Source organism: Marmota monax, unplaced genomic scaffold, assembly GCF_021218885.2.
Source record: "Marmota monax isolate L192 unplaced genomic scaffold, Marmota_monax_Labrador192_F-V1.1 WCK01_AAM20220418_F8-fsc00020, whole genome shotgun sequence".
Lineage (NCBI taxonomy): Eukaryota > Metazoa > Chordata > Mammalia > Rodentia > Sciuridae > Marmota > Marmota monax.
Window position 1 is genome coordinate 16,956,857 of NW_026692912.1, and position 15,097 is coordinate 16,971,953.

The 15,097-nt window shown below is 39.8% G+C and overlaps 1 protein-coding gene across 15 annotated transcripts in view; it reads right to left on the minus strand.

Annotated features, from left to right (window-relative positions):
- The window catches only part of Dennd1a (DENN domain containing 1A), a 512,715-nt gene that overhangs the window by 199,229 nt on the left and 298,389 nt on the right, over positions 1-15,097 (minus strand). For all 15 annotated transcript variants that reach the window (XM_046451690.2, XM_058581714.1, XM_058581715.1 and 12 more), the window contains one exon: positions 4,067-4,112. In XM_046451690.2, the coding sequence (XP_046307646.1) occupies positions 4,067-4,112 (46 nt within the window). The remainder of the gene's footprint in view (positions 1-4,066; positions 4,113-15,097) is intronic.

Consider the following 15,097-nt stretch of genomic DNA (forward strand, 5'->3'; position numbering starts at 1 on the left):
TAAACAGAAGCACCATCTACTAGGCTTGACCTGGCCCCTGCTGCCAGATATGGTATATAAGAGGGACTGAATAAATGTCGTTTGAACTAAATTGAGATCGGTTGAATGAAAGGAAATAGTCACTATGTAATCTGGCCATGTTTTGGGATTTCCTAGCTGCCAACTAACATGATCATTCTCTCCAAGAAGAAGTGAGGTCTATGCCAATACCCTTGGCTATTCTGCTAACTTGCCACTAGCCTCAAATTGCTTAAATGAGAGAAAGAATATCAAAAGGCAGAAGGAGAGAGAACGATATCAGCTACAAACTTGTCACTTTAGAAGGAAAGTAGACTCTTTATGGTGACAAGGTTACCATTTAACAAACAGCAACAGCATCCTGTTTGAGCTTGAAGACTAGAATTAGGTCTTTCCCCAAAATAACCTTTTTCCAAATGAGAATACTCGATTATAATTTCTCTTTCTTTTTGTGCAATAAATTTGAGTGTCATAAAAATGGTTAAAAAGTCTTCCTATGGTAGCTTTTTCTAAACTTTTACGAACATCTGCCACATTCATTTGAAGTTTAAAAAATTCTGGCACATATGCAAAGGCATAATAAGGTGCCTATAGCTTTCAAGAAAAAATAACAAGACAGTCAAAAATAAGCCTTTTGCTGAATTGCCAGTAAGAAAACTAGTGTAGTGAGAAGAGATGGGCCTCTCTGAGCTCCTTCCTTAAACAGCTCTCCGTGGCCCTAGGTCTGTGCTCCTGCCCAAGTGTTATAGCCCATTTTCCAGAAGCAAATCACAGAGGAAGCATCTTTAGCACTGAAAGGTATAACTGAACCTGATAAACCTACTCAGGAAGCACAATAGGGCTCTCTGAGTGTGAGCTGAAACCCAGGGGAAGAGATCAGGAGACAAAATTCTGACATGTGGAGTTCATAGCTGCCCTACGCACCCAGGAAACACTTCTTTGTTCAAAAGGCTGGTTTCAAGGGTGGGGAAACTACCATGTTTGTTTTTCTTTTGATGTTAACCACATAGTTGTTCAACACAGCAAATTCCTTCCCAATCTCAGTCAAATGACAGGGCCAAGATCTGTCTTGGCCAGTGCGTCCTGAGCTTTCATACTTAAAGCCCTTCAAAAACTGGACAGAGTAGACTCTCGCCCATTCACCTAAGTGCAAATTGTTTCAAGTTTTAGCTTCAACATGCACACATATTTTGCACTGTAAATTTTACTACAAAAGGTCTTGCTTCAAATTACTTACAATCATAGAAAAGGTTACAAAAAAAATTTACCTCCCTTGTCTTTATGTAAAATTATGGTACTGGGTTGCCTGCAAACAGTGATGCCCATTGGAGGGCTCCTGAATATGCTCCAAATTACAATTCCCTAAGCATTCATTCCACCCTTCTTTTCAGTAAGCATGAACTGCTTGATGCACTGTAAAGATGCTGAGGGCACCAGAGAATGACAATATGCCTTGTTCCCAGACAATTCATGCTCCAGGGGATGACAGAGAGAACAAGGAAGCAAACAGCTATCATTCAGAGTTAGAGGTTCTTTAAGTGAAAGAAGGAAGACAGCAGACAGAGGACCTCTTGGAAGAGGTAGAGAAGGGCAGGGCCTCTCCATGCAAAGGTGCAAGTATGTGGATCTGATAGCCTATGCACCGGCTAACAAGTACTCTAGCAGTGATGTGCGGAAGACTTGACATCAGAAGAAAAAACCACCCAGAACTCAGGGATAGTGCAGAGGGAAAGTGGGCCACCTAAAGCGGTGATCAGGCAGAAGGCAACACACTCCATGTCAGTGCTATGGAATAAATCTTCCAAAGTCCAGCACTAAGCACAATGCTTGGAACATAAGAGGCCCTCATTTTGCTTATCAAATTAATAAATAAGGCTTTGCAAGAATCTAGGAAAGCAAAGAAAACATGTCAATGAAGACAATGAAGGAGAAACAGGGCAAGAGACATTTTTGGTGTGGTAAGAATTCAGATAGACTGAGTGAGAAAGAGGGACATTAAGCCATCCTCAAAGTGTCCCACTTTGGCATCTATGAAGCCAATGGTTCCATTCAGGGACTGGGAATATAGGAAGGGGAGTGGATCGGTTCAGTGTGAGTTTGTGTGTATGTGTGTGTGTTTGTGTGTGTGTGTTTTGGCATGCACATGCACACACAGACAATAAATTGTTTGGGGGAAGGCTGAGTGAGACATCTGTAGCACAACCATGTGAAACTCAGTTGGTGTTTGAAACTTTGGACCTGACATAGAGAGAGGCAGAGCAACATTAGAGTCACAGCTGAGAGTCAATGACTTTGACTTGGTAACTGAAGCAAAAAGCTTAAGACAAATGATAGAGGGCAAGTAGAGAAGAAAAGCAATCCAGGACTAGATACTTGCTGGAGTTATCTAGAATGTTAAAGGGACATTAAAAGTGTTTGAAAAAGCCTGAGCTGGAGCAGACTGGAAGGCAAGAGGAGAAGCAGGAGGAAGTTGTAGATGCTGATTAGGCCAAATAGTCTTTAGATCAGTGTTTCAAACCCTATAGCAACTGCTGGGAAAGGTCTATTAGAAATTATTCACTTTTTCATTTTTCATACAAGAGCTTTGAATAGACTCCCCAACTTGACAAATAAAGGTAAAACAGAAGAAATCTCTTCAATCTGATCTAAATACATCATCCAAGATAGTCCATAAACTGTGTACTGTATGTGCTTAGGGCTGGGTGATGACAGGGAGGGACTGTTAACAGAATGTAGGAGCCACATGGCCGTCCTGTCAAATTAGAAATTTGAGCAGATTTCTGTGGTCTATTTTGATCAAGATTCTCAATGTCAAACAAACAGGTTTTTCGATAACCAACTTGTTTCATTTTCGTAAGCACAATAGCACAGTGTGCAACAGTTAGTGGAGAAGCAGGTGGTCCTCGTCGACGTGAAATGAAGGCAACAGAAGAAGAGAAGTAGCACTTCCTTTAAGAGATGCAAAGCACCATCGCAGACGGACATGGCTGTAGATTCCCCTCCAGAGCTTATCTCCTGTGTGATATAGGCAAGACGCCCACCCTCTGCCCCATTCTGCTCTAGTACAAATGTCTGCTCCCTCCTGAGGAGGAAAAGGCTTGAGGTTCATGTCTACAAACTAATGGCACTTACAGAAGCATAGAAAAGTCCTTTAAAAGAACTGCTATCTAATTGGTACAGCCATACAGAAAGCAATCTGGCATCAGATTCAGAGCTTTGACCAAGCATTTCTACTTTAGGGATTCTACGCTAAGGAAATAAGTCAAAATGCAGATAAAGCCTTATGCATAAAGATGTTCACTGAAATGCTATTTATAATAGTGAAAACATTATAAACAATCTAAGTGTTCAACAGTAGGAAAATAGTTAAGTTGTGGTATATCCAAATGGTGGGAATGACAGGTAGCAAATTGAAAATCATTGTTACTAAGAGTAGACAAAAACATGTAGAAGTACTCATACCATAATGTTAAGTAAAATTAAGACATAAAATTATATATATGTCACATATCAATCATGCACATTTATTTAAAACACATATTCTCAGAATGAAGACTAGAATTAAGAATAGTAAAATTCTAACAGTAATTCAATCTAGAATAATGGTATTGGGGATAATTTTAATACTCCTCTTCACACATCTATCCACCATTTATATCATATTCTCAAAATACAAAAGAACAAAAAATACAATACTGTTATAGTGGTTTAGAATACACATTATTATAAAAAGTGAACCATTTCTCTTCCCTTGTTCAAACCCTCATAGAACCCTTTCCTCTGGCCTCCCTGCCTTCATAACCTTTATAACCCCTCACCCATAAAACCTGTAATCTCTAAGCAAAGTGGGAAAGCCCTGGAGTCAAGAGCCAACTGAAAGGGTCTAAAAGGAACTCAGTCCTGTACACCCAGAAGGGGAATACACATGAGCTTTTGCTTTGATCTGCTCTCATTCGCAGAGATGTGTATCCCAAGATCGCAGCTTTCCACTACACAAAGCAAGACAAACCCCAAGTTGAGTGATCAGGGAGGAAAGAAGACAACTTACCTCCATTAAACTTAAATGGATTCCTATGAGGTAGGGCATGGGAGCACTGTGAAGAGAAACAGAGACACACAGCTGCTTTAATGTCTGTTGCTTCCAACAGAAAATTACAGATGGTTCACTATTTGGAGAAAAACTGTTTTAATAAACGTATGCACAGTTACATTTCCTTTCACAACAAAAATCCTAATGTGACATTTTGTTCCCAAGCCTAGAAACTTCAGAAGAATTTCAAAACACAGGCAGCATTGGAAACAGCATGGGGAGTAAGAAGAGCACCAGCCTTGGTGTCAGTCCCTTGACAGCAGCTATGCAGCTGCATGGCCTTGGTCACCCAGGCTTTAAAATGGGAACCTGGACTCAAACTGGAATGTTATTAGAATGACAGAAAATATTCATCAAGTGATGAGTAGAGTTCCCGATATAAATGGAAGCTATGATTGCCATGATTATAATCAAAAAAGCAATAAAAATTGCATGGAGGACATAATGGGTTTCAATGAAGAATAATTTATTATTTGCTGTTTTCTTCTACAACCAAAAGATGTCACCTAACTGCCCATTCTGATTGAATAAAGTATTTGGAGAGCTGCCAGTAAGCTTCTTCACCCAGTGGAACACATGCCATCTGATGATACCATTCATAAAGACTCTGTTAACTGCTTCATTCAACAAGTTACCCAGGTTCAGTGACTAAGCAAAGAAGGAGAGCCCAACTCAAAGGCTTTAAAACCTGGGCATTTGGGATTGACCAGTCCTTCCTTTGTTTTCAGGAGCCTGTGTGTATGTATGTGTGTACACATGATCATTTATGATGCTACCTACCAATGATAAATGTGCTAGTGGTTACATGAAGACCTATAAATTCAGCTTTGTTAATCCACAAAATAACTTTATAAGATGGGTATAACCCCACATTTTACAGAGGAGGAAACAGACCAGAGCAGTAAATCACTTATTTAATGCTACAAAACCAAGGAAATGGTAAAACCTGGGCTTTGACTCCAACATGTACCTGTTTCTTCTTTGGTGTCACTTTGACTCTGATAAGGAACCTACAACCCCCAGGTTCACCTATCACACTGTGTCTTTTCTAGGGGCAGATGAGGGAGATCAAAGAGCAGAGAGGAAGGAAGAGACTGAAAACTTTTCCATCCGTCTCTCCAGTACCTGATACATTGTATGAAATGTGCACAAAATTTATCATTATTATTATTATTTTTATGAGCTTGGAGGAAAGACACTTGGTTCACACTAAGGTGATTAGGTACATTTCCTCTGGGGCAGCTGGGGGAGTCAAAGTGGATGGACAAGGATGGCTCTTTGGGGATAGGTTGAAGAAACAAGGATAGGCAAGTAACCAAGCAGGAAAGGTTTGCTTACAACAGAAAATGAAGTGGTTTAGGCTTTATCTGGGAAGCAATGGTGAGACAACAAAGATATCTAAACATCAGATGATCAGATGTAAATTTTGATATGCTCAAACATTTTTAAAATAAGAAAGGGCACAATTCCCTCATTAGTATTCAACAAATAAAATTTTCCAAGCAAAAATCCTTCCCCAAAATATAAAATTTCCTTCTTATTAGAGATCTAAGAAGTAATATATTTTGGAAGTCTGCAGAACAGACTTGAATATTAGCAGCACAGTTTGGGAACTATTCTTCTAGGAGACTTTTGTATTTGATAATAGCCAAAGAAAGAACCATACACACAACAGTACTGAAAGTGAAGTTATCCTTTCTTTTCTTCCATCGTTGTCTTCTCTCTTTTTTTTTAAGGTATCTGCTGGGCACATTCAGCTTCTCTCTGCTTCTATGAGAAGGAAATGCCCTGTGATATTTTTTTTCCCCTTAAACTGTAAACCATTAGTTTAGCTGCCAGCTACACAAATGCTCCAACTTCCCAGTGTGCCTGGCTTTGCTGTCCGAGCTTTTTCCAGTGTACATTGAAATGAATGTGTTTCTAATTAAGTAGCTTCAGGAACAAGACAGCTTCAATGTCAAAAATACAAAGTCTGAACCCTGGCAGGAAGTCTTAAGACTGCAAATGTCTCATCCAGTGGAACCTTGCCTAATGTAATGAAAGAAAGCAGGAAGAGTGCAGAATTCCAGAAAAATGGCCACTTATTAAATGTGTCTAGGAGCACAGCCTAACACATAGGAGGGAGAAAAGCTCAGATCTATAATACATAACTAAATTCTATCAACTTTTCTAGTTCTTACACTTAATCATGCAACTGATTAGTGACCACAAGTTTTAATTAGAATTTCAGAACTGAAATATGAACAAACAAGTTAACTTACAGAAAAAGACTCTCAAAAAAAAAAAAAAAAAAAAACAGAGTAAAAGGTTAAAATAATACCTATGGCAAAAATCCTTTGTATAAATTTAACCATAGGCTCTATCTGAAAAAAGAAATATTTTGTACAATTTTATATATGTAGGTTTAAATGCCATGCCCTTTTGCCCAGCAATAAAAATCCATGATACCCTGAAAGAGAGGGCAAAAGAACCTTATAGAAGTTACTGTAGATTCAAGAAGGGACAAAGTGGGACTTGCTCTTCTGGCATCTTTAGGTAGGAATTTTTTAACGCCCAATAATTTTCCAAAGAGTAATTATGGCCTATCATAGAAATAGTTTCTTAGCCAAGTATTGTTAGGACTGCAACAGCTCTCTATTTAGAAAATATTTAAAACACATTTATTCTGAAATCATAGCAGTTCCATGTTTTGTAAGAATTCAAATTTGGACAAATACCTTTTATATTATCATCGTTTGCCTACAAAGCTTCAAATGTCTTCCCAGAATCTATAGCATTTTTACTCTGCAAATACATAATCACAAATTTTAAATTTATGGGAGGGGGAGAAAAAGAAACCCAGAGCCTCCTTAACATCTCAGTGTAGTAAGCATGTAAAACTAGGTAATTTTAGGGACATTCTGAAAATAATTTCTATTCTCAATATACCTCAATAATTATTGCAGCTACTGACTCATTTTCTTGGAAACCTCTTTTCTTTGCCTCTTTATCAAAAAGAATAAAAAAAATAACACCTACCCATGATTATATCATCTTAATACAACTGTTTTTATGTCTGCATTATTCCTTTTTAATATTAGACCACATTAACAGTTGCATATTTTTGAAATTTTATTGTTTTCTTGTTGGTCACGATAACATTCCCATATTGCTCTATAATCTTCATAATTTATATATGCCCTTTTGCCCAGCAATCTTAAAAACTGCATAGTTTTTTTAATCTTAAAAACTGCATATTTTTCACCAAGTATAGATGTATCATAATGTACTGAATCCTATCCCTAGAGTTTGACAGTAAGTTGCTTCCAATAACATAAGTAACATTATAATGAAAATGAACAAATTCATGTGCATGAATTCCCATACATTGAATTACTAAGTCAAAGGGCAGGACTTTTTCTTTTTTAATATCTTTTGTTATATCTTGGCCGAGTGTTTTCTAAAAGGGCAGTACCTGTCCAGTGGAGACCTTTCAGCACTGCTGTAAGCATCAGGACAACCCCTGAGGTGCCTAACACAGCGGCAGCACCTGACAGACAGGCACTCAGTAAGTGACTATCTAGTCCAAAGGAATTTTCTCCAAGTCCTTCGCATGGCTGGCTCCATTGGACCCATTCTCCTCTCAGAGAACACTTTGTTGTTCCAGTCTTGGTTCCAAAGGACCCCTGGCTCTGGGACACCTGGCAAAGCACTGATGGGGAGGTCAGGACTCCATGAGGAATAGTAGGTACCTGGCAAGCATGGACCCTAAACATGGGCTTCTGACTCCCAAGCATCCTATCCTGTCACAGGTGTCCTCCATTAAATTCAGCAGGGTTGTGCATCGTTTTCTTTCAGAGAGCAACTTTGCTCTTTATCTTAATATGCCACCAAGGAAACAATGATCTTTGCTTTCTGGTCACTTAGAATAACAAATTTTAAAAACCTTTTCTTGCTCTTGGGCATACATTAAAAGGAAATATGGGAACATAAATTGGGTAAGCTCCAAAACTTCCTATCCAGAATCCTACTCATCTGAATCATTTTCTGATTCAGAGTCATCAAAGTCCATGTTTTTCCAAGGGTAATTCAGTATTAAAACAAAACAAAAATTTATCTGCTAGAAACTATCTTTCTGCTTTAGGTCCGAGAAATAACTTGTTTGTTGCTCTTCTAGAAAATATAAATGCAAATATACTTGCTTTACGCTAATGGCAAATGTACATTCTCCTCTGCTCAGTGACTTTCAGTATTCACAGTGACTTTTCATTTCAATGCTGAATCATAGTGTGATTTTGAAGACATTTAAAATGGCAATTAAACACAACACATACAGAACCAACAACACACATAATTAAATTAAAGCAGTGATAACATTAACAGCTATGACCAAATCTGCACACAGGCAGGCCATGACAACTGTGTCACAACTGCTGGTAGCTGACGGAGATTGTAGGATGCCATTGTACATCTCTGAATAGCAGAATAGGGTATCTCTGTACTGGGCTTTTGTTCTCTGGGAATTATTACTCTATCTGACTTCCTCAGTTACATCCTGGGAGAGTGAAAGCTACTCTTTCTTCCTTCTCCTCTGCAAAGGAAAGAGGTTCTGTTGCAGTGACAATATAATGACCTCTACCTGAAAGGATCTTTATTTTGAATCCTAAGGGGAAAATAACTAATATTGTTGAGCAACTATAACCCAATCATTTTCATGCTCTACATATATAATTCTCAAGGCAGCTCTGCAAGGTAGCACTGTTATTTATCCACATTTTCAGGTGAGAAAACAGGCTCAGAAAGGTGAAATAACTTACCCAAGGTCACACAGCTAATAAATGGTGAACCATACTTCAAACTCAGAACTGTCAGCCTGTGAGCCCAACCTGTGCCCATGATGTCAAACAGTGCATACTCAGTACTGATGCTGAGAGGAAAGGAGTGCTGGTGTACCAAAGGGGCTCTTCAGCCAACCCTGGTCCAGACTCTAAGCCTCGAACACTCAGCACTTCTCATCCAGGTAGGTCCTGGAGTCTAACCATTCCTAATAACAAACAGGCATGAATGTGGATCCTGCAGATTAATGATCCTGTAAGCCCATCATTATCACTGCACTTTCACAATTTGTTTAATTCCTTCCCTCAGATACTATAGCCCTCTTCATTATGTTTCCCCAGGTGAGCTGCTACAAATTGGAAAAGAGTCAGGTGAAATAAAGGAACATTGTCTGCTTAAATACATAAAATACAGCTTCCCAAGAGAAAGGGGATGGGGAGTGGTAGGGGTGTGGGGAGAAGGGCACCACCACCAGGTGAGCAACCCTTAGGAAGGAACACAGCTTGGTACAGTCCAGGAATTTCAAAGTCCACTGTTTTTCTTTTCTTTCCTCCCATATAATGCCTCCTCAGTACTACCATATGCAAATGCAGAACCTACTTCATGTCTCAGAGGAATATCACCTTCTTATCCAGGCACCTTTCTCAGGCAAAGGGAGACAAGGGAGCCCACAAGTCTTCCCTCCATTTGCGATTTTTTTTGTGTGTGGGGGGGTACCAGGTTCAGATTGTGAAAGCATAGCAACAACAATAACCAGGGGCACTTAACCAATGAGCCACATCCCAGCCCTTTTTATTTTGAGACAGGGTTTTGTTATGTTGCTTAGGTCCATTCGCTATTTTTAAAGGTAAGGAAAACTCTGAAAGAGGCCTTCTTCATTTCAGCTCTTTCTTCCTTGTTTTTGAAAAGAAATAAAAATGTAAACATAGCTTGCCTTACACTTTTAAATTCTTCTTTAAATAACGAGGTCTGGTTTTGTTAAAGAGGTTAAAGGACAAAAGAAAAGGAGAAAGAACAAGAACAGAGACAACACACACATCTTGCTGGAGAACACAAATCATCACAGCTCTGGCCTTACTGAGAGAGACAGGTGGATGCTCCTCAGGCTAACATGGTGGCCAGTGTAGCACCTGAGCCAACAAGAGCAGCTACCAGCCACTGAGTGTGCATTTGCCATGGGCCAGCATGAGACTGAGGCTTGACAGGCATTTTCTCACTGGATCCTTATGACAACAGTACACTATTGGTATCACCATTTCAAAGATAAAGAAAATACGGTTAAGGAAGCCGAATAACTCATCTGAGGTTACACAGAGAGGCAGGGGCAGAACTGAGACTAGACTCCAGGCCCATTGTACCATGATAACACCTTATCACTTCCCAGAAAACCAGCACTCATATCACCAAGGAAGCAAGAATAGGTGGAGATAGGTTAGTTTTCTCCAACCCGATCCTGAGGACCAAGGCCCAGACCTTCTACATTCTATCTCTACTACAGTTGCTTTCTAGTTCCAACTGCCTGTTAGTTCTTAGTTGCACAGTATCCCCATCAGTCTTGGTCCCAGCTTCCTTAAAATTCTACTGAGCCCATGGTACACTATGGGCTGCACATGCCCCCTTTCTTAGAGGCTTTGGTCTGGCTTACTCAGTGGGCATAAAGCACATGCTAATCTCTTGAATGTGAGTCAAAGAAGAATGAACTCTGTTTACCTTTACCCAGGGTATACCATGGCATCATAAGTAGAACAGGGAGAATAAAGACAGTTGTGTCACTAAATGTTGAGCGCACACCAAACACCCAGGGCTATGTGGGAGGCTTTAGCTGCCTTATTTCACTTAATCCTCAAACAATCTAACTGATATCATTCATTTTTATAGTCAATGGAGATTACTATATGAATAGGCACTACACTGGGCTGGGGGTATTCTCAGAAACTTGTCCGCATTCACAGTGTTAACAGTGATTCAGCCCAAATCCTTCTACTTCAATGTCTCTTATGCCGTTCCTCTTTAATAGTGACATCTCTTAAACATTGTGCTACATTTAACAACAACAACAACAAAATGGTTATTTGCTAATTATACTAAAAAAATAAAATAGCAAGTAGATTCATAGTCAGAATAAAACTACATATGCTTTACTAGCTGGAACTGGCTGGTATTCTTTTGTTGTTCTAAACAGATCTAAAGCATTTTATATGACTATATTCAACAGTCACAATAATAGGAAAAGAAATGGGGGCAAAGTGAAAAAATTGAAGCCATGTGAAGTAGTACTTGAATTTCATGCTGTGACCCCTATAGACATGGCCACAAATTGGGCTCAGAGCACTCTTGGCTGCCAATCTAAAGAGGGAAACAAGATCATAAGGTGATTTGTGGTATACAGAGAGAAAAATAAGCTACAGTTAGCCCTCAAATCCAAGGTTCTGCATCTGAGGAGTTGCCCAATTGTGGATCAGAAATATTCTAAATATAAATTTCTAGAAAGTTCCAAAAAGCAAAACACCATGCTGAATCCACATGAATGAAGTGAGATGCTGCATGTCCTGCTGCCTCTCACCATTCCACATTCCCTCAATCTCCCATGCCTACTGTTCAAGCAGTGCTTACCTTGCAACCTGTTTTGTATACTATGTAACTTGCCTGTAACAGTTGCCTCTGTACTTTTTTTTTTCTTGTTATTATTCTCTAAACAAAATAGAATAACAACTATTTACATACCATTTACATTGTTTTAGGTATTATAAGTAATCTAGAGATGATTTAAAGTATGGGGAGGATAAGTATAGGGTTATATGCAAATACCGCACATTTTATACAAGGGACTTGAGCATCTCCAGATTTTGGTATCCACGGGGATTCTCAAAAGGACTAATTACTCAGGAGCTTGAATTTTTTAAGAGTGCTGGGGAAGGGAAGAGAAAAACCACCATCTAACAGTGCATTTACTATTGCTGGGTGTGTTCCATATGCTGGTCAGCTAGTCAGGCTCCTCACTGGGGTGGGGAGGAGAGAAAAGGAGAAGGTAGTTAACTTCTTTCTTGGTTTCCAATTCAGCTCTCCCTGATTCATGAGCAGTAGCAGAGGGTGAGGATCTGAGAGGAGACCAGGAACAATTATAGATTTGGAGAGGAGGCAGAACCTGCCTTGTTTCCACTTAAGGTTTTGACATCAAGAACATAGGGCCTCTCTACATGGAAGTGGCTCAGCAGGGGCTGATTCAGCAATGGGGCACTGGGAATGGTTTGCTAATGAGACACACATAGACATCACTAATGCTGTTCAGTGAAAGTGGGGAAGAGGAAAGGCAATGCCCTCTGAGTATGACTCTGTGGCTTCCTGGGTAACCCACAGGGGTTGGGGATGAGCAGAGATGCTTTCTAGAGCCCCAAACCACTGGACTCAAGAAATGAGCATACAAATTTACAAAGATAATGACTGGATGAAAACCTGGAAAGGTCAACATCAAAGCCTGGAATAGTCCGCCCTTTTGTGCCTCCTCAGTCCTACTGGAAACAGACAGACTCAGAAAACATTAAGAAGGGCTGCATGGCAAAGACCATGGCAGCAGAAGTTAATCACAGAGAAAAGGTCAGGACTCTGGGCTCTCTGTTGCTACAATGAGACATTACCGCTACAGCCAGCTGCAAAAAGCAAGTCTCAGGTTGTGAGCCACCAGCAGCCATGAGGTCCTTGTAGAAATGCAGGAGTGAATATGATACAAACCAAGTGAGAAGAGAAAAAAAGGTTAATGGAGAAATAATTTAAGAGTATTCAAGAAAAACCCATGCAACTGGAAATAACAGAAAAGATTTTCTTTTTGATTTTCTAAGACTATGCTATCCCATAAGGCAAGATGCACAGCATCCGATCACCATTTTAGCCTACTTTCTCAGTCTTGCAAATGATAAAAGAAACACAGATCCACATTTATTTACTCAGTGCCTAGCATTATGCTGGAGCCTCACACATTCCCTGGTGCCAGTCACTGAGAAAGGCAGGGACACTTATCCCAAAAGCTCTCTCACAAGAGGACTTGCTCCATTGCTAAACCGCCCTAGATCCTGATATTATAGTCTGTGGCTCCTGCCTTCTGTGACCTACAGTTTCCATGAAAAGAGGTAGAATGTCTTTGCTGGAGACACACTGTGCCTCAGAAGTTCCAGAACTTTCTAAGTGTTGAATTCAAGTCAGGCTCCAGGTCAGGGAGGGAAAAATCATACACAGAAGGTATCAAGAGGAACAGAAAACTAGGCTACTCATGGGCTATATAAGCAGAAATCAGAGCTGGCTAGACCCACCCAAGCTGGTCAGAAAATGGGGCCTGGGAGGAATACTGCTGCCCTTACCATGGCAGGAAGCAGACAGGGTTGGGAGGTGGGAGTGGCAGAGCAGGTCCAGAGGCTCAGATCCAGCAACTAGGAGGTAGAAGACCACTAGCTTGGCTAGGAGAGCTCCCCAAAGGGAGGACAGGTGATCCAACAAGCACTATATAGCCCAACTTGGGAAGGGACATTTGCGTGTTCCAGGGATGCTGTCTTCACCAACTCTGTGCTATGGTTTAAAGATATTTTGGTCCCACCAAAACTCATGTTGAGGCTTCATTCTTCAATGCAGCAGTATTGGGAGGTAGGGGTTTTCTGGGAGGTGTTTGGGTCATGGGAGTAAAGCCCTCATGAAAAAAATCCATGCTATCTCTTGGGAGTGAGTACTTGCTCTCCTAGACAGACCAGTGACCTGAAGAGCAGGTTGTTGTAATGCAAGGTTCAACTCTCATGCTTATTCTTTCACCATGCAACCTCTGCTGAACACATGGACTTATCCTTCCACTTTCCCACCTTCCACCAGAAGCTGACCAGTGCCATGCTCCTGGGCTTCCAGAGCCATGAGTCAAAATAAACCCAGTCTCAAATATTGTGGTATAGTAAGGGAAAATGGACAAAGATATCCTACAAATCTCAGCAGCATCAGGAAGTGACACTGCTGGGGCTAGATGAGAGCTGTTCTGCAGTACTCCTGGTATCTGTGCTGACCATCTATGCAGACTACTCATTTTGCAGAATGTTCACTTTTTGCTGATATGCTTTTCAAAGGTTAAAAAATTATGATAAGAATATATTAAAATGAGGAGTATATTAAAATCCATGTATTCAGGGATTAGATAGTTTCATTAGATATATTTAAGATTTCTAGATAGCTAATATATCAGATGTACTAGATAGTGAATTAGACCGTTGGAATCACTGCAAACCACTGAATTGTATATCTTTAAAAGGGTGAATTTTGTGGTATGAGATTATACTTCATTTTAAAAACCTAATGGAGAACATGAAGATAGTTTTCCTACAGAATCTATAGTGCAACTAGATATAGATTCCCATAGATCCAGTAGCACAGATAATGTAAAGGGCCCAATCTCTTCTCTCACCCATTTTCTACCTAAAAGATGGGTTTCTCAGAAGTTGTTCAAAGTCTCCTACAAAGGCTCTTGGCATTTTCTGTTTTGGGGGCTCCTGAAGGAAATGCTCACTGACTGCCATCACCTAACAATCTCTTAGTTGCCTTCTTGTGTCCAGACGGATGAAAATTCTACATGGAATACATGATGCAGTGTGAGTTGATTCAGAACTCTACATACAGCAGCATCTCTACATACTAGTATCTCTAACACTATGAGGAAGGAGGACTTCTAGAATGCCAGAGAATACAGTGCATTTTACAAACTCAAAAGCAAAATCTATATCTTATTTAATGTACCCTATTTAACTGTTCAGTTCAACCGTGAACTCAAAAAGTAACAGGAGTTAGCTACTAACTCAGCTCTTGACCTGACTGGCTTTTGGGGAAATACATGAACTTGTCTTGATCTTGACAATATTTGAACATATTTTTTCACAAAGTTATGTTAACTAGTGCCTAAAACAACCCAAATTTATAAATTCAACTTAGGAATTGATTTCTGGTACTTATTTAGGGCTACTTCTGAATGAGGAAGGGAGAAAAAGGAATTTATATGAATGATACCATATAGCATAGTGCCTAGTATATAACAAGTGCTCCTTACACACTTGTTGAGTGAATATATAATTAACAAATGACAAAATACAGACTCTATAATAAACAAGACACCAAGAAGACAACATGAAAAATTTCTTCACAAAAATTTTCAAA